At 57.0% G+C, this 18,351-nt stretch overlaps 1 gene segment (V, D, J or C); it reads right to left on the minus strand.

The window, feature by feature from the left end:
• Positions 1-2,055: 2,055 nt before the first annotated feature.
• The window catches only part of LOC101107738 (immunoglobulin heavy constant epsilon-like), a 131,100-nt gene continuing 114,804 nt past the window's right edge, over positions 2,056-18,351 (minus strand). The window contains 4 exon segments of the C gene segment in view: positions 2,056-2,490; positions 2,563-2,886; positions 2,974-3,297; positions 3,416-3,706. Coding sequence covers positions 2,150-2,490; positions 2,563-2,886; positions 2,974-3,297; positions 3,416-3,542 — 1,116 coding nt within the window.

Genomic DNA, 18,351 nt, shown 5'->3' on the forward strand with positions numbered 1-18,351 from the left:
GACATGCGGACCTTGCCCAACCTGTGGGGATCCAGAGCTGCCCGCAGCCCTCTGCCCGTCCTGTCCCGGGGCTGGGCCCCTCCTCTCCCAGCACAGCCTGCACTCTGGGCTCCTTTCAGGGTGTGGGTTGTGCACGTGGTGCTTTCTGTGTGCGTGCGGCGGTGCCTGTGTGCTGTCCACACGGGCACCCACACGCGTGTCTCTGTGACTGTGCCCATGTCTGTGTGCGCTCAGGTGTGTGTCCATGTGCGTCTGTCCGCGTGTCCGTGCGTGTCCATGTGTGTCAGTGTGTGTGTCCGTGTGTGTCCATGTGTGTCAGTGTGCGTGTCCGTGTGTGCTCCCATGTGTCTGTGCATCCAGCTGGTCATCTGTGGGGTGCAACTGACAGAGAAGGGCTGGCCTGGGAGGCTGGGACCACAGCAGGGAACCACGTGGGGCAAGGGAGGGTCCAGGGTCCAGGGTGACAGGGTGTGGCCTGGGTGAGAGGGTGTGGCCTGGGTGAGAGGGTGTGGCCTGAGTGAGAGGGTGTGGCCTGAGTGTGAGGGTGTGGCCTGAGAGGGTGTGGCCTGGGTGAGAGGGTGTGGCCTGGGTGAGAGGGTGTGGCCTGAGTGTGAGGGTGTGGCCTGAGTGAGAGGGTGTGGCCTGAGAGGGTGTGGCCTGGGTGAGAGGGTGTGGCCTGGGTGTGAGGGTGTGGCCTGAGTGAGAGGGTGTGGCCTGGGTGTGAGGGTGTGGCCTGGGTGTGAGGGTGTGGCCTGAGTGAGAGGGTGTGGCCTGGGTGAGAGGGTGTGGCCTGAGTGAGAGGGTGTGGCCTGAGTGAGAGGGTGTGGCCTGGGTGAGAGGGTGTGGCCTGGGTGTGAGGGTGTGGCCTGAGTGAGAGGGTGTGGCCTGAGTGAGAGGGTGTGGCCTGGGTGAGAGGGTGTGGCCTGGGTGAGAGGGTGTGGCCTGGGTGTGAGGGTGTGGCCTGAGTGAGAGGGTGTGGCCTGGGTGAGAGGGTGTGGCCTGGGTGAGAGGGTGTGGCCTGAGTGAGAGGGTGTGGCCTGAGTGAGAGGGTGTGGCCTGGGTGAGAGGGTGTGGCCTGGGTGAGAAGGTGAGAGGGTGTGGCCTGAGTGAGAGGGTGTGGCCTGGGTGAGAAGGTGAGAGGGTGTGGCCTGAGTGAGAGGGTGTGGCCTGGGTGAGAGGGTGTGGCCTGAGTGAGAGGGTGTGGCTTGGGTGAGAGGGTGTGGCCTGGGTGAGAGGGTGTGGCCTGGGTGAGAGGGTGTGGCCTGGGTGAGAGGGTGTGGCCTGGGCGAGAGGGTGTGGCCTGGGTGAGAGGGTGTGGCCTGGGTGAGAGGGTGTGGCCTGGGTGAGAAGGTGTGAGGGTATGTTCTGGGTGAGAGGATGGGCCTCTTGTGAGTGTGTGGCATGCTGCCTGTGGCTGGCAGTAGATGGGTGTGGAGCCTTGGCACCAGTGGATATGGTGGCCTGAGGGTGCTTGGGACCCAGACCGATTCAGAGTGGAGTGAGGCTGAGCAGCAAGATGGGGCACTGGACGCGGAGCCCAGCCCAGCAGGACCGCATGGGTAGGGGGTAGTTCGGGGGGGGCAGAGAAGCAGACCCCACACTAGCCCACGTGCGCAGCTGGCCTGTTTGTGCCCCGGAGGTGACAGTGGAGGGACCCGCATGCTGGCGCCTGTGTGCGGGTCTGACTTGACCTGTTTCTCTATCTGGAGGGCCTCTGTGTGAGCAGCTGGACTTGGGAGCTTGGGGGCTTATCTGTGTCCAGAGGGGCTGGCAGGAGCCTCGGGTGGAGGCCCCCCACCTGGGGGTCTGAGACCCCCAGAAAAGGCTGAGGCCTCTGTGGTCCCTCCCCTAGGACCGCCCTCTGGCTCTTAGAAGTTGCTGAGTGGGCAGAATTCATAGTGGGGTAGAGGGAGGGCCTCGACATGGAGAGTGATGCTGGACAGAGCCCTGCCTCAGCCCTGTCTGCCTGCCGAGCCTTCCCTTTCTCTGTGCTGGGACATCCCCCCCGACCCTGACCCACAGCCCATGAGCCCCAAGAACAGGCATGCCCAGGGCTCTGAGCAGGCACCAGAGTGTTTATTGACGGTGGACAGAAAGTCCCACTGGCCCCTCCCCTGCCCCGGGAGAGGGGCGCGTGGGAGGGCGGGCATTATTTACCGCTGTTAATGAACACCGATTTCTCCAGGGTCCTAGTCTTGGGCAGTGCCTCATGGATCACTTGGCAGGTGAACTCATCGTCCATCTTCCAGCTGGCCTTGGGGACCGCCAGGCGGCTGTAGGCGAAGAAGGCGAGGCTGTTGTTGTCGGCCCTGTCGGGCTGCGTGGTGGTGTGCTGGCCTTCCCGCATCAGTTCCTTGTTACGCAGCCACCGCACAGAGATGTCCTTGGGGAAGAATTTCTGGATCAGGCAGGTGAGGGTGAGCTCCTCCTGATTCTCCAGCTCCTTTCTGTCTGGCCAGAACACGTAGACCTTGGGGGCCACACGCTTGCCTGCGGACAGGTGTGTGGTTAGCCAGGCTTCTCTCAGGAGGCCCACCTACCTCCCCTGAGCCTGCCACTCACCAACATCCTTGGAGATGGATCTCTGGATATCCTTGGGCAGGTCGCCGTGGCTCACTTTGCAGTAGTAGGTCTCGCCTTCAACCCAGTCAATGACGTTCACCGGCAGGGTGGACGTGACGGTGATCGTCCCGTTGAACTGATGCTTGATGTCGAGGGGGTCTGCGTGCACAGGTTTCCCGTTTGCCCTCGACCAGGTCAGGCTCAAGTTATTCGTGCTGGCCAGGTCCACAACCAGGCAGGTGATCTTGGGCGACTTGTTGACGTACAGCTCGAGGGGGGTGGGTGGGATCAGGTAGGTGCTCACGCCGCGGGGCTCGGACTCGGCTGTGTGCAAGAGGGGCCCGTGTGAGGTTGACCACCCTCCTCCCTGAGCCCCTGGTGTCTGAGTGCTGGCGAAGGTGAGGGCCGTACCTGTGCACCTGCGGGCGTGGTTGTCGAAGTTGAAGCCGTAATAGTTGACCCGGCAGGTGTAGGTTTTCTCGGACACCCACTGGCCCTGTGTGATGTTGACTTCGCTGTAGGTGGTGGTCAGATTGCCCTCCTGTATCTCGGGGCCGGGCTGTGCATACAGTTCTTTGGACTCGTGCCCGTCCACCAGCCAGGTGACCTTGATCTTGCCTGGGGTGTAGCCGGAGATCCGGCACAGGAGCTGGATGGTGGTGTGGGTGTCGCCGCTGGGGTCACAGGAGGAGTAGAAGAGCCTCACCGAGGGGTCGCTGAAGTTCTTGGCGCACTCTGGGGGCAGAGGAGGCAGGCGTGGGGCTGGTCTCCCGGAGACCCCCAGCCTCTCCTCCCTGCTCCTCCAGCCTGGCTGGCCCGCCCCCCACTCCCAGCTGCCCCAGCCCTGGCTCACCAGTGCTGACGGTCTTCATGGCAGTGGTGTTAGTCTCAGCGTGGAAAACACTGCAGGTGAACTGCTTGGGCTGCTCGCCCGAGACGGTCAGCTGGCTGGTGGTGACGTAGAGACTGGAGTTCGCCATTTGGATGCTAGGGAAGGTCAGGGTGCTCCCGTCCAGGGGCGCTGTGTCCCAGGTCACAGCCACTGACCCTGGGAAGTAGTCCTTGACCAGGCAGCCCAGGGCCACAGAGGTTTCTTTTATGCAACAGGTCCTCAAGGGGTAGATGGATGGATGCTGGCTGGAGACTGTGGGGACAGGACCAGGTCAGCGCTGGCCTCAGGACTGTCACCCATACGTGCCAGTCTGACTGCTCACCCGGGGTGGGCTGTGGAGCTGAGGTGGGGTGGTCTGGCTCAGGGAACACTGGGACTCTGCTCCAGCCTTGAGGGACAGATGGCTTCTTCTGGGTCCTTTTCTCACCTCCTGACCCCTCCAGGGACCCCCCCAGCGAGCAGCTCTGCTCCACCTCCTGACCCCTCCAGGGACCTTTCCAGTGAGCAGTTGTGCTCCACCTCCTGACCCCTCCAGTGAGCAGCTCTGCTCCACCTCCTGACCCCACCAGGGACCTTTCCAGTGAACAGTTGTGCTCCACCTCCTGACCCCACCAGGGACCCCACTGCCTTTGGCCTGAGTGCCTGGACACAGGACACTTGAGTGGAGGTGCCAACCCACCTCCTGGAGGTGGGTGCTCAGAGCCCATGACCCCTGTCAGTGCCTGGGGACCGGAGAGACCTCCAGGAGATACCAGGCTGTTCCTCTGCCCCTACTCAGACCCCTGTTGGAGATTAGGGACCCTGAGAACCCCTGCAACCACGAGTTTGTCCCCTCTGCCCACCCTTAGCCTTGGCCTGGGTCAGAGATGCCCAGGAATCACCAGGCTGCTTCCCCACCCCCAACCCTAACTCAAATCCCCCTGGGGATCCAAAGGCCCCTCACTTCCCAGAAATCACCCCAGTCCTTGTGGGCATCCTGTGGGTGGATACACCTGCTGCCCTCTGGGCCCTGCTCCCTGAAGCCAGTGGATTAGCCCTTCAGGTCCCTGAGCTGTTCCATCACGGCTGCCCCCTCACCCCATTCTTCCCCTGAACAGCCCAGGCCCCCTGGTTCTCTGCCTGTGGACCCCCAGGGAATTCCAACTACAGTCCCGTTGAGAGAGGATGAAGATCCCTCAAGGCCCTTCTCAGCCCCCTCTGAAGCGCCCCCCACAGGCTCAGCCCAGTTCATTCAGCTCAGCCTATTCAGCCCTGTTCATCCCAGTTCAGCCCAATTCAACCCTGTTCATCCCAGTTCAGCCCAGCTCAACCCATTTCAGCCCAGCTAAGCCCCATTGATTCCTGTTCACCCCAGTTTAGCTCAGCTCAGCTCAGTTCAGCCCAACTCAGCCCAGTTTAGCCCAGCTCAGCTCAACTCAGTCCAGTTCAGCCCTGTTCAGGCCATTTCAGCCCAGCTCGACACTGTTCAGCCCAGCTCAGCTCAGCTCAACTCAACTCAACCAAGCCCAGCTCAGCCATGTTCACCCCAGCTCATCCCTGTTCAGTCTGTTCAGCTTGGCTCAGTCTAGTTCAGCCGTCCTCAGCCTTATTCAGCCCTGTTCAGCCCTGTTCATCCCAGCTCAGCTCTATTCAGCTCAGCTCAACCCTGTTCAACCCAGCTCAGCCCAGTTTAACTCAGCTCAGCCCAGCCCCTTTCAGCCCAGCTTAGCCTGGTTCAGCCCCGTTCAGCTTAGTTCAGTCCTGTTCAAGCCAGTTCAAACAAGTTCAACCCAGTTCAGTTCAGCTCAACCCTTTTCCACCCATCTCAGCCCAGTTCAGCCCCACTCAGACTGGTTCAGCCCTATTCAAGCCAGTTCAATCCAGTTCAGCCCAGCTCACCCTTTTCGGCCCAGCTCAGCCCGGTTCAGCCCTGCTCAGCCTAGTTCAGCCCCGCTCAGCCTAGTTCAGCCCCGCTCAGCCTAGTTCAGCTCTGTTCAAGGCAGTTCAAGCCAGTTCAATCCAGTTCAGCCCAGCTCAGCCCTGTTCAGCCCAGCTCGGCCTGGTTCAGCCTAGTTCAGCCCTGTTCAAGCCAGTTCAACCAAGCTCAACCCAGTTCAGCCCAGTTCAGCCAACCTCAACCCAGTTCAGCCCAGGTAAGCCCAGATCAACCCTATTCAACTCAGCTTAGCCTAGTTCAGCCCAACTCAACCCTTTTCAGCCCAGCTCAGCCCAGTTCATCCCAGCTAAACCCAGGTCAACCCAGTTCAGCCCAAGTAAGCCCAGATCAACCCTATTCAACTCAGCTTAGCCTAGTTCAGCCCAACTCAACCCTTTTCAGCCCAGCTCAGCCCAGTTCATCCCAGCTAAACCCAGGTCAGCCCAGTTCATCCCAGCTAAACCCAGGTCAGCCCAGTTCAGCCCTGTTCAGCCCAGCACAGTGCAGCTCACCCTAGCTTAGCCCAGTTTGATACAGCTCAACCCAGCCAATCTGCACTCAGCCCCACCCCTCCAGGGTAGGCAAACTCACTAGAGGAAATTCTAGCCCAGCCCAGCCCACCAGCCCAGATAGGTCTGGGCTGCCCATCTTACCCACCTAGCCTTTCTAGTTCGGCTGTACTCAGCTGAGCCCAGTTTCTTCTGACTCAGCCCAACTCAGTCCAGCTGAGTCCAGTCAAGTCCAGGTCCACCTAGTTCAGCTTAGCCTGGTTCAGCCCCGTTCAGCTTAGTTCAGCCCTGTTCAAGCCAGTTCAAACAAGCGCAACCCAGTTCAGTTCAGCTCAACCCTTTTCCACCCATCTCAGCCCAGTTCAGCCCCGCTCAACCTGGTTCAGCCCTATTCAAGCCAGTTCAATCCAGTTCAGCCCAGCTCAGCCCTGTTCAGCCCACCAGCCCAGATAGGTCTGGGCTGCCCATCTTACCCACGTAGCCTTTCTAGTTCGGCTGTACTCAGCTGAGCCCAGTTTCTTCTGACTCAGCCTAACTCAGTCCAGCTGAGTCCAGTCAAGTCCAGGTCCACCGAGTTCAGCTTAGCACAGCCCAGTTCAGCCAACCCAGGACAGCTGACTCTGAGCTCTGCTCAGCTGGGCCAGCCTGGCCTAGGACAGCCAAGATAGGCTACCCTGGCTCCTTTAGGACGGCATCTCTCCAAGCCACCTGGCTCAGTCCACCCAGCTTAACCCTGGATCACCTTGACTCCAAGCAGCCCAGCTCCCTTCAGCTCAGTGCACAGTCCCACGTGGCTGAGGACAGCCCATATGGCCAGTGAGGCCCAGCTGAGGCTGGGATGGTTCGTCTCCCTCCTTGTAGCTCCATCCACTAAGCCGCACTTGGCCCAGAGGAGCCCTGCCTGGCCTACCTGGGTCAGGGTGGCTCAGGCCGGACGATGTGGGAGCAGCACTCCTGCTGTGCTGCCTGGCATGTGGACTGACCCCGGCAGCTTTCGATCCTGGGCTGGCCGCCACTGTCCTGGCTGGCTGTGGACAGATTCACGCTCAGCCCACTTTCCACGCCCTGTGTGTGGTCCCTGCCCTGGCCCTGACCTGTCTGAGAATCTCGACCCCTTTGTCTCCTCCAGGTCGGCTTCGAGCATTTTCTCCCTTTCCTGTGTCCCCATGCGGGGAGTGGACAGTGGAGAGACAAGCAGTGACCTGGAGGCTGCATTCCCATGGCAGGCAGTTCAGGTATCTTCCCCCAGCAGGGTCTGGGTGTCTCCAAGAACTGGGGCGCCCGAGGTGCTGGGTCCTCCGTCATGTCTCCATGGCTGATGTGGCCCGTCTGGCCAGTGGTGGACATCTGCAGGATCCCGGGATAGGCTCCTGGGTGAGGTGAATCGTTAAGACTCATTGCTGATATTTTTACATCCAGATGGTAGGGCCTGGGCGGGGATTGGGGGAGCTCTGCCTCACTGCTCTCAGCTAAAAATGGGTTGGGAACCCCCGGAGGCCTCAGCAGCCCTGGAACTTCCCTTCTCTCTCTGTTCTTGGGAAGTCGACTGAGTGATGGCGGGTCCCAGGCCAGGCTCCTCTTTGTGGCCTCACCCCCTGGCCTCTGCTGCTGGCTCGTGGCCTCTCTCCTCAATGCCACCAGCTGCCTTGGTGAGCCCTTGGCATGCACTGTGGTCGTGTGATAGCCAGGAAGGGACAGGGCAGCGGGCACTACCACCGCTGTCCCCGAGGCCACCCTGAGAGCGAGAGGTCGAGGCCTGGTGGCCCCAGAGCCTGCGGTGGATCCTGGGGCTACCCGAGGGCACACTGCCAGGAGGAGCAGGCTGGAGTCTGGCCCACTGGGGTGGCCCTGGCTGAGTGTTGCGGGGCCGTGAGTCCAGCTGGGTGTAGGTAGGGGAGCGACAGCCCGCCTGGCCTGGGGAAGGCTGGACACGAGCTTCCCTGGAGCCTGGGGTGGACCGTGCCCCCTGGGCTGCCATTGTCCGCCCAGGGTGTGAGGACAGCGGTGACCTTTGACCTGTGGGGCAGCTGGTCCCCCGCAGATGCTCACCAATGTGGCTCAGCTGGTGATGGCTGAGTGTCAGCCTTGCCTCCCTGCCATGGACCTGGGCTACAGGACCCTGTCCCCTGGACCCAGGACGTCCTGGGCTGGAGGTCTGCATGCCAGAGGCCTTGTCAGGCCTGGTCCCCTTGGAGGGCAGAAGACCCCAGAGGGGCAGCTGGATGCCTGGGGGTGGACCCAGTGCACAGAGCTGGGGCCCCGAGGACCCCAGAACAGATTGTTCTGGCCTGTGCCACCCCTCCCCCCTTGGCCCCAGGGACAGATGGTGCATGGGAGGTGGACAGGAGGACACTGAGTTCCCTGGAAGGACCCAGGGTTCTCAGAGAAACCACAGGGAGGCCAGAGCGCCACTGGGGAGCCTCCCGCCAGGTGGTGTCAGGCCCTGCAGCCTTCACTGTGTGAGTGGGGCTGGGGCTTGGCCTGTCTGCCTGGGCCTACCCCGGCATCCCTTTGCTCATTCTCTCCTGCTGTGGACACTCAGGGCAGAGGCCTTGGTGCCCAGCCAATATATATGTTTATCTGGCTGTGCTGGGGCTTAGCTGTGGCACGTGAGATCTTTAGTTGTGGCACGTGGAAGCTAGTTCTCTGGCCAGGGATCGAACCCAGGCCCCCTGAATTGGGAGCATGGAGTCTTAACCGGGGGGCCAGCAGCAAAGTTCCCCCTTGCTAGTTTTCAACTTGTGATAAGCTTCTCCTGGTTAATCCCTTGGCTGTTAATGCTGCTTATTGAATCCTTTTCGTTGAACAGAAATTATCGATTTCCACATGACCGCTTCGTCGGCCATTTACCCTGCAGCTTGCACTTTTGGGGCTGCTGTGTGAGCTTCCTGGGCCTGCCGCAACAAAGGCCACATAGCTGGCGGCTTAAAGCCAGAGAAATGGGAGTTCTGGGAGTCTGAACTCTCCAGAAGGCTCCAGGGGAGGAGCCCTCCTGCCTCTCTCAGTGCCTGGTGGCATCCAGTCTTGGCCTCCATCCTCACACGGCCATCTGCCCTTTGTGTCAGCTCCTCCTGCTTTAAGCCGTTGGACTTGATGTGCTTCTGAAATCTAGTGTGAACTAACCTCAAGGTCCTTAAGCAAATGGCATTTGCAGAGACCTCATATCCAGACAAGGTCCCATTGTGGAGTGCTGGGGGCATGCACACGGCACCAGGGAGATGCTGCCTCTACTCTTTGCCAGCCTCGGCCAGTCCTTTCCTTCCAGCTTTCAAGCTGGCCTTTCTGATGTAAGTGTTGGATTCCAGCAGGCTCCCCCCCCACCCACTCACCTCGCAACTGCTGTGGAGTAGAAATGCAGGTTGAATTTCTCCATGGAAGAAGCCAGTTTCCGCGGTCACCTCAGAAGCTTTCCTGCTGCCCGACAGCGCCACACTCACTGTAGTCCAAGCTCCTAGGCACGGCCAGGCTGTTTCCGAGTGTTCTCCTAGTCCTTGGGTCTGCTCATTTGTGTGTGAGACCATCATTTTCAGTGACGGTTAGGGATATGTGCTAACACTGAGGCGGACAGTCTCCCCCAAACCCTCCATTCTTTGCTTTATGTTTCAAAATGGTCTAAGCTGTAAATGGATCCCACCAACCCACCAACCAACCAGCTCAGCTGGGATTTTGATTTGGCATACACTGTATCTCTTAGTCTGGGAGACAAATGATGCTTTAATAAGCCGTCCCTTTCTTGACTGGTGTATTTCTCCAGCCACTCAGATTTCTTTCATGCCCTTGAGTGGAATCTGACTTTTCCCTTAAAAGACCTGGGACTTTCTTTTCTGGTTCTTCCTTGAGCTGCTGTGGCTTGTGCTGCCTTTTCGATCGCAGTTTCTAGTAGGCTTTGCTGACGTGGAAGAGCATGACCACTCTTGGTAAACTGGTCTTGCATAGGAATTGTGCTGGTTTTCCTGTTAGTTCTAACAGTTTGCTGATTGTGTTGGCTTTTCCTTGGAAATGAGCATATCATCTGCAAATAATACCTATTTCACATCTTTCCTTTCAATCGAAACAGCCGTTTCTTTTTTCTTGTCATGTACCATTGGCCAGGACCTCCAATAATCTATTAAATGATGATCTTTCAAGCTGTTTCGACCACAGTCCTTGTTTCACATTTTAATGTAATTCACATGCATACATTATTTATGAAAGAATGGTGAAAGTGTTAGTCGCTCAGTTGTGTCCAACTCTTTGCAACCCTGTTGGCTGTAGCCTGCCAGGTTCCTCTGTCCATGGAATTCTCCAGGCAATAATACTGGAGTGGGTTGCCATTTCCTTCTCCGGGGGGATCTTCCCCCCGACCAGGGATTGAACCAAGGTCCCCTGCACTGCAGCTAGTTCCTTTACTGTTTGAGTCACCAGGGAAGCCCAACATTATTTATATATAACATATGTTATGTATATTTATTTATGTAACTGAAACAAAAGTTTCACGAAAATATTTAGTCTTGTATACAATGCATAGATTTTTCTCATTTTCTTTATTTATTACAAAAGGTTTTTTATTTAAAAACCTTTATTGTGAAACCATATAAAGGTTTTTCACTCTTTCTTTATTAAAAAAGGTAGCTCTCTGATTTGATTTCACTGTCCACAAATAGTCAGGTCACATGTGTGAAAAGCACTGCACAATAGTATGGCAGGAGGGACGGGCATACTTGCTTCATCTCTGTTGCCCTAATGGTCCAGGGGCGAGCGACGAGAATGAAGACAGGATACGAAATCTGGTGCAATGGGTCAGGGGACCTGCAGCCTCTGTTGGACTGGCATGCAGAGTACACTCTGAGTCCAGCTTTTATTCCTAATTGCAGACCTCAAGACTTTCTCAAACCCTATCTTTCTCAAGACACCTGCTGTGTTAATCATGTCCTCCTGAATGTCCTGGGCGACACTGATGTAGTCCAGGTCTCCTTGTTTACACCCCAGGCCGTTCTCCTCCGGTCTAGTCTCGGGAACAATCAGCAAGTTCACAGGCAGCGTTCACACCTGGCACCGACCCAGTGTTCCAAGGTCCATGTTTTCATGATGCCAGTCATACTCCCTCCGGGTCTGGCCTTGGGGTTTGAAAGTTAATCATTCCACAGTTTCTTAATATCTGCTGTTTTTCCAGATCCTATTTCTGTGGGATTTCTCAAGGCTGTGAAAGTACATTATTAGGGATTCCCACTACACATCTCCAGTCTTATGGGAACGCCTCTACAGCCTGTCTGTCAGATGTATTCCTTCTTTCTTACGGTCTTCTGGGTCGATAAGTACTTCTTGGCCTTCCATTCTAGTTCCCTTGTTGACTTTTTAGATGAGTCTCTTTGCATTATGGTTTTCGTGACTATATACTGTGCATTCCAAACTCACCACAGTGAACTTAGATTAAATATTTGCTACCTCACATAAGTCATTAGATCTGTGAAAACTTTGGTTTCATTTATGGACTCATCCTCTGCGCTATCGTCATGTATACTGCGTCCATACATATTAAAACCCCCATAACACACTGTTGGTGATTTTTAAACAATCAATTATCTTTTCAAGAAACGAAGAGAAGAAAGATAATTTTTTGCACTTGCATCTGTGCCATCTCTGAAGCTCCTCTTTCCATCCTGTAGGTCTGAGTTTTCAGTTGGTGCCATTTCCTTTCAGCACAAAGTTTCTCTGTTAGCCTTTCCTTTACTGCAGGCCTCTTGGAAATGCGCTTCCTCAGGCCCTGTGTGTCTTTAAATGTCTATCATATGCTCATCTCATTTCGCAATGGTATTTTCCCTGGATGCAGAATTCTGGCTGAAACTCCCCATTCTACTGTTTTCTGGTCACCGCTTCTCCCTGTGAGAAGCCAGACGTGACTTGCTTCCTGTACATTCGTGTCATTTCCCTGGCTGCTCTCAAGGCACCCTCTTCATCTCTGGTTTTCATCAGCCTGAGCAATATGCCTCCACATGGCACATCATATCGTACTTACTGTTAGGAACTGGCTGAGCTTCTTAAATCTGTGAATTGATACTTTGGCCACATTGGGAACCTTTTCCCGCCCCGTTCTATCGCTTGTCCCTTTCTAGGGCTCCATCCAGTTTTACGTGTTTTCAAGTGTTTCACAGTGTCCTGCAGGACACTGAGTCTCTTTTCTTTATTTTCCCCAATATTTTTCTTTGTGTTCTTTGAATTGGATTAAAAACATTTTATTGATGTATAAAGTACAGATTCAATGTGTATCTATATATTATCTAAAATGTATTTTACGTATGTAACACATTAGAATATCTATAATAAATACAGAATACCTCTATACCGAAATGCAGTTTTCTGACCTTTCTTTTAGCGTCTTCAATCTGCTGTGAAGCTCATCAAGTGACTTAAAAAATTCAGAATTGTACTTCTAGTTCTAGAATTTTGATTTGGTTCTTGTAAATAGTCTGAACATTTTCTGTAGAGATTATCTGCTCCATTGACAACCTTGTGTCTTGACTGTGGGTCGCATTTCCTTGTTTCTTTGCACAAGCAGTGACTTTTGAGTGTGTGCTTGGTGCTGCAGATTGAACGTAACAGAGGCGATGGACTGTGCGCTCTTCCTCAGACAAGGACTGATTTTCTGTTGGGAGGCAGTTAGCTCCAGTCTGTCTGCTCTGGCACCGTTCCTGTGTTTGGCGGCAGCTCAGGTCGCCTCAGTCCTTTTTGAGCTCCTGCTGGTGCCTCCCCCAGGCCCTTTGGAGTTTCCCCACACATGCGCAGGGAAGGGGCCAGCTGAGATCTGGGCAGAGTGCGCTGCAGGGCTGGGGCTCCCTTTCTGTGGCTCCCTCCTTTTCTGGACTCCTCTCCTCAAGCCCCAGCTGCCCTTGCATGCAGCCTTGCGTCCTGTGATGCGACGCTGTGCCGACTGCGGTTCCTGCTCGTATCCTAGCCACACCTGGTGCCTGGCCACAGGTACCCCCTCAGACTAACCTTTCAGAGGGTCTCCAGTGTCTTTTGGGCATTCCCCAGTGCCTTCAGATCCTTTTTCAGATAGTTCTTTTTCCTCCCACGGCTTATAGTTATTAGTTGCAAGGGGTTAGTCTGGGCCAGGCTGCCCCACCTGTGCTGGAATCAGAACAACTTTCTCTGATGTGGGTTCTCACTTTCATTTCCCTGGTAACTGGCATGTTTCCTTTCAAACGTTTGAGGGCTGTTTGGACATCTTTTGTGAAACCTCTGTTTAATTCTCTTGACCACTTCTCTGCCAGAGTGTTTGATTTTCTGATTGGTTTGCAGGAGCTCTCTCTCTATTCTGGATCTCTTTCTGTTGTGCATGTTAGTAGGAGAAACTGTGAAAGACTTGGCAGTGGGCCAAAGGGCTGCTTCTTGTGTTTTCTGTGGAAAGCAAGGTGCTGTCTTGCATACCCTTCAAGGCTGTCTGATCCTAGAGGGCTCTATGATTTTCGCGGTCTCTGAGCTACTTTATAACTCCATAAGCCATGGATAATCGATGGCAATGCAAATTCTGTTTTGGAAGGAGAGTTGTTTCTTCCCTGCCTCCCATCTGTAGACTCCTTTCTTAACGCATTTTTATCTCTTTAATTCTGGCTGTGCTGGGCCTCTGCCGTTGCGGTGAGCGGGTGCTGCTTTCTGGAGGTGGCGCGCAGGCTTCTCACTGTGGCGGCTTCTGCTGTGCAGCGCGGGCACTAAGGTGCGTGGGCTTCAGCAGCTGCGGCCCCTGGGCTCCAGAGCGCAGGGTCCGCAGTTGCGGCTCCCAGGCTTAGTTGGCTGGGGCATGTGGGATCTTCCTGGATCAGGGAGGGAACTCGCGTCTCCTGCAGGGGCAGGCAGATTCTTTACTGCTGAGCTGTGAGGAAAGCCCCTCCAGAAGGCATTCATTTATTCGGCTGTGTTGCTCTTAGTCTTGGCGTGGGGCCTTTCATCGTGGCCTGCGGGCTCAGCAGTTGTGGTGCACGGGCAAAGTTCCCCATGGCGTGTGTGATCTTAGTTCCCCAACCAAGGAGCTCACCTGTGTCCCCTGCATTGCACCACCAAGGAAAAGTGAAAGTGAAAGTGAAGTCACTCAGTCGTGTCCGACTCTTTGCGACCCCATGGACTGTACCCTACCAAGCTCCTCTGTCCATGGGATTCTCTAGGCAATAGTACTGGAGTGGGGTGCCACTGCCTTCTCCGGAGGATCTTCCCTCTCCCACATTGTAGACAGGCGCTTTACCATCTGAGCCACCAGGGAAGCCGCTATCAACTCATTTCTGCACCCCTGATTCAGCTGTATGCACGCGGCACTGTGAACTCTGCTTTGCACTGGGTGTGGCCCACTAGAGAGTGAGTTGCCCTGTGAGGAGTGCCCTTTGTGTGTCCGCTCGTCCTCAGACCGTGTTTCGAAACCTGCTCTTCAGCAGGTCACTGCGATGTCCTCCCAAGTGGCCTCACGCAGCCCGAGTCCAGGAAGTCCTGTGGCCTGGAGGGCGGGAGACCAGGCGTTGACCAGCAGACCCAAGGCAGCCGCGCCGTTGCCCCAGGGCTCTGCTCCAGGGCGTGCCCTGGGAAACTTGCCCTGACCCCGCAGAAGGGGCTGTTTCCTTGGCTCTAGGGCCTCCTGCCCCAGCTTCCCCTTCATAGCACTGGCCGTGGCAGCCCTCACGTCGGTGCTTGTGGGACAGCTCACTCGACACCTGGCTTTGCCCTACTCTGTCTTTCCTGAGGTCAGAGGCCACGCCTGTGTCATCCATCAGGGACACTCGGGGGCTGGCTTGATGGCAGAGTTGCTGTCTGGGGAGGAGCTGTGCAGCAGATAAACAGACGCACCTTCACAGGCCTTCCAGGGCTTCTTTCTCTCTGAAAGCCTCCCGGCTGGATGGATGCCCTCAGGCAGCCTGTCCCGAGGGCAGGAATCTGACCGGGAGGGCCTCCCAGGGTCTCTGTAAGAGGCAGTGTGGACAATGGTGACAACGTGAGCTTTGGGCTCAGAAGACGTAGATGAAGCCCTGGCACCTCCCTCCTGCCAGAGGCAGGGGGTCCCCACGGACAGGGGCCGCAGGTGCTCACTTTCTTCAGTGGTAAGGTAGTGGCAGTGCCCCGGCCTCGTGGGGTGCCGTGGGCACAAACGAGATCAGGCCCTTGTGAGGGTCAGTCTCACACGCCCACTCAGTGAGGCGATTCATTCTGACGCTAGTCCGGGTGTTGCTGTGAAGGGGTTTTGTACACGTGGTTAACGTCTACAACCAAAGGGCTCTGAGTAAGGGAGCTGACCCTCTGCGACATGGGCAAGCCTCATGTGACCAGTGAAGGACCTGAAAACAGAGCCGAGGCTTCCTCGGGGAGGAAGGGCTTCTTCCTCAGGACAGCAGCAGCCGCTCCTGGCTGAGCCTCCAGCCCACTGGCCTGCCCCGCGCGTGTGAGCCCTGCCTGTCAGCCCCGTGCTAGCAGAGAGCCAGGCCTTCGGAAGAGAGCCCGTCGTCCCTGTGCGTCGACACGCGTGCGTCGCCGATGCCCAGGCCGCGCTTTGCTGTGCTCCCAGCTCCGCCTCTCGTTGCGCGTGCGTCTGCGTGTGGCTGTGTCCTACGGATTTGTGCGGCGCACGAGTCATCTTTGTCCTGTTGGCTCTGTTTCTCTTGACAACCCTGACAGTCTCTGAAAACTCTGGAGCAGTCAGGACTCTGCACACGTCAGACGTGTTTATACTCGTTGAGCGTACGTTGCTCAGTGGCGTCTGAGGGCCACTGTGTCGCCAGCTCTCACCAGGAGGCCACCATACCGGCCCCAGGTGAGCAGGCTGCGGTGTCAGAGGCCATATTCCTCTTTTGCAGCCGTGTCTCCTGCACGCTGTCTGGGCTTCTCTGTCCTGGGATCCAGGCTGAAGGAGCAGGTGTTTCTGGAACTTGCCATTGTCAGGGTGGAGGGACGGAGCAGGTGTGGGCTGTGACGGATGCTGCCGTGCACGCTCCTGCAGCCGAGGCAAGGCCGGTGGGAGGGGAGCATCACTGCACCGAGGGACAGAGCTGTAGGGGGTGCGTGGTGAGCCGTGGGGACAGTCACCAGCGTGCCCCCAGGATGAGGACACACTCAAGGAGCCTGAAGCCAGCTGCCTGCGAGCTGGTGTGTCAGCCCTGTCCCGTGACTGTGCCCTGCCGGGTCTGTCTGTGCCCCTGATGCTGTTGGCTCCTCACCGGCTTGATCCCCCCTCGGCCTCTCCTCTGGCTTGGTCCTCTGAAGCCTACGTTTGAAGGGAGCCTGGAGGTAGTGATGGTGGGACTAACCCCCAGCCTGAAGTTACGCTAATGCTGTGACCGACACCTCTACTTACTGGCCCCTAGCCACAGCCCGCAGCTGGGCCATTCGGTGGGTCTGGGCAGGCCTTGGCCCCAGTGACCCCAGCCTGCAGAGCAGTCTAGCGAGCCCACAGGGGCAGTGGGCAGATGGGCGCCCGTTCTGGCTCCCTCGCTTGTTCAGGGGTCCAGACACATCTGGGGATGCCTGTAAGAGCCTCCTGGGGGCGGCTCACCTGCTCTCCCCACCCCTCCCCACCAGGCTGACTGACCCTGCGGCTTTGGGCTGCCTGGTGCCCTGGCAACTGCGGTGCCAGGAGCCTGTGGGCCAGGACAGCCCCCGCCAGGATGCCACAGGAACCTCACTCCCGGGCCTGGCCAGTCCCCGGGCCCCCCCATGCAGGCTGAGCTCACGGTGGGGCTTTGGTAGCAAGTGCATGGGGTCTCACGTGCCCACACCCAGGTTGTGGTGGGTCCCTCCCCCATCTCAGTAGCCCAAGTGTTGCTCTGCCAACCCAGCTGGGTCCTGGGGTGGGGGCATCTGGCCAGGAGTTTCCTGTCTTAGTGGGTCTGGCTGCTCTGACCGGGCACCACAGGCATGTGGATGGCAGACATGCTCTCACTGTTCTTGGGGCAGGAAGTTCAAGGTCTCGGTGCTGGCAGACTCGGTGTCTTGTGGGGGCTGCTTCCTGGTTCATAGGTGGCAGCTCCCTGCTGTGCCCTGAGGCAGGAGGGCTGAGAGCCCTGGGGGTCCCAACAGGGACGGCAATCCATTCCCAAAGGGCTCCACCATCAGGACCACATCCTCTCTCAAAGCCCCACCTCTGAGTGGCATCGCATTTGGGCTGAGGACTTCAACACAGGATCTCGGGGGAAACATTCAGTCCATTGCCCCTCTTCTTTCGCTCTCCCACTCACACTGACCACTCTACAGCCTGGGCTCCCCAGGGACACCACACCACAGACACCACACCACTGAGGCTACATCAGGTTTCAGAGTTCAGATGATTCCCATGGGACAAGGCAGGAGGCTGGGGCACGGGGCCTCACGGTGGAGGGGTGTGTGTGTGTGTGTGTAGATGCATATGGAGGTGTGTGTACGTGAGGTGACATTCTGAGAGGTGCGTGTGTGTGTAGACACAGACGGGGGTGTGTGTAGACGCAGGTGGGGGTGTGTGTGGATGCAGGTGGGGGTGTGTGTACACAGCTGACACACTGGCGGGGGTGCGTGTGTGTGTGTGTGTGCATGTGGTAACACGCTGATGTTGTGTGTATGTCTCTGTGTGCAGACGCAGGTGGGGGTGTGTGTGCGCCAGGCGGCACAGTGGCAGGTGTGACCCGGGGCTCTTACTCTGGAGTCTCTTGGGGTGAGGAGGCAGCTGGAGGCTGACCTCAGGCTCATGTGGGCACAGCTGGAGCGGCTCAAGGGCAGGCACCCCCACTGGGCTTTGAGGGGCATGGGGAATGTGCAGAGGTGGGGGTGAGAAATGGCGTGTTTCCTGCCACATCAGTAAACGAGAATGCCACAGTCACCTGTGGCTGCATCCCTCCAGTGTGAGCCACTGGGGGAGGGCACTCAGGAGCGAGAAGAACACTTGCCTCCTAGAAGCCCGCAGGCTGCAGCCACTCCCGGTGGTGAGTCTTAGGGACCGCAGGGTGTGAAATCACAGGATGCTGGCCCCAGGATAGCTGAGGTGCGTAGGAAAGGAACCATGTCAGCAAACCCAGACTCTTGTATCTTCAGGCATACAGAAAATTGCTAAGTCCCTTAACTTGGGCTTCCGATTTTATTTAATTAACAATAACCTTTTGACATTCAGATCGCCTGCCCTTTGTTGCAACCTTCTACATGCTGACCCCTCCCCTCCTCTCCTCATAGCCGTTCTCTCAGGATGCTTGAGGTGCTGCGCCCGGGCTTGAAGTCCTAAAAATTCCCACCCAATTAAACATAACTCTTAACTTTTAGGTTGTGAATGTTTTTAAATCGACAGAGGGAAACTGTGAGGAGGGGTGCCCTGTGGTGTGGCTTTTGAGAAGGCAGCATGGGAGTCCTGGAAGGTGGTGTGGGGGGTCAGTTCTCCAGGGGATCAGGGGTAGCCTTGCCAGGGGTTGTGTTCAGCCAGGAGGCCAGAGAGCCAGTGCCCGAGTTGGCTACCCTAGCCTTCCTGATGGCTGGACCAGCTAGTGGCTGATTGTTGGTCTGGG

This window comes from Ovis aries, chromosome 18 (genome assembly GCF_016772045.2).
Source record: "Ovis aries strain OAR_USU_Benz2616 breed Rambouillet chromosome 18, ARS-UI_Ramb_v3.0, whole genome shotgun sequence".
NCBI lineage: Eukaryota > Metazoa > Chordata > Mammalia > Artiodactyla > Bovidae > Ovis > Ovis aries.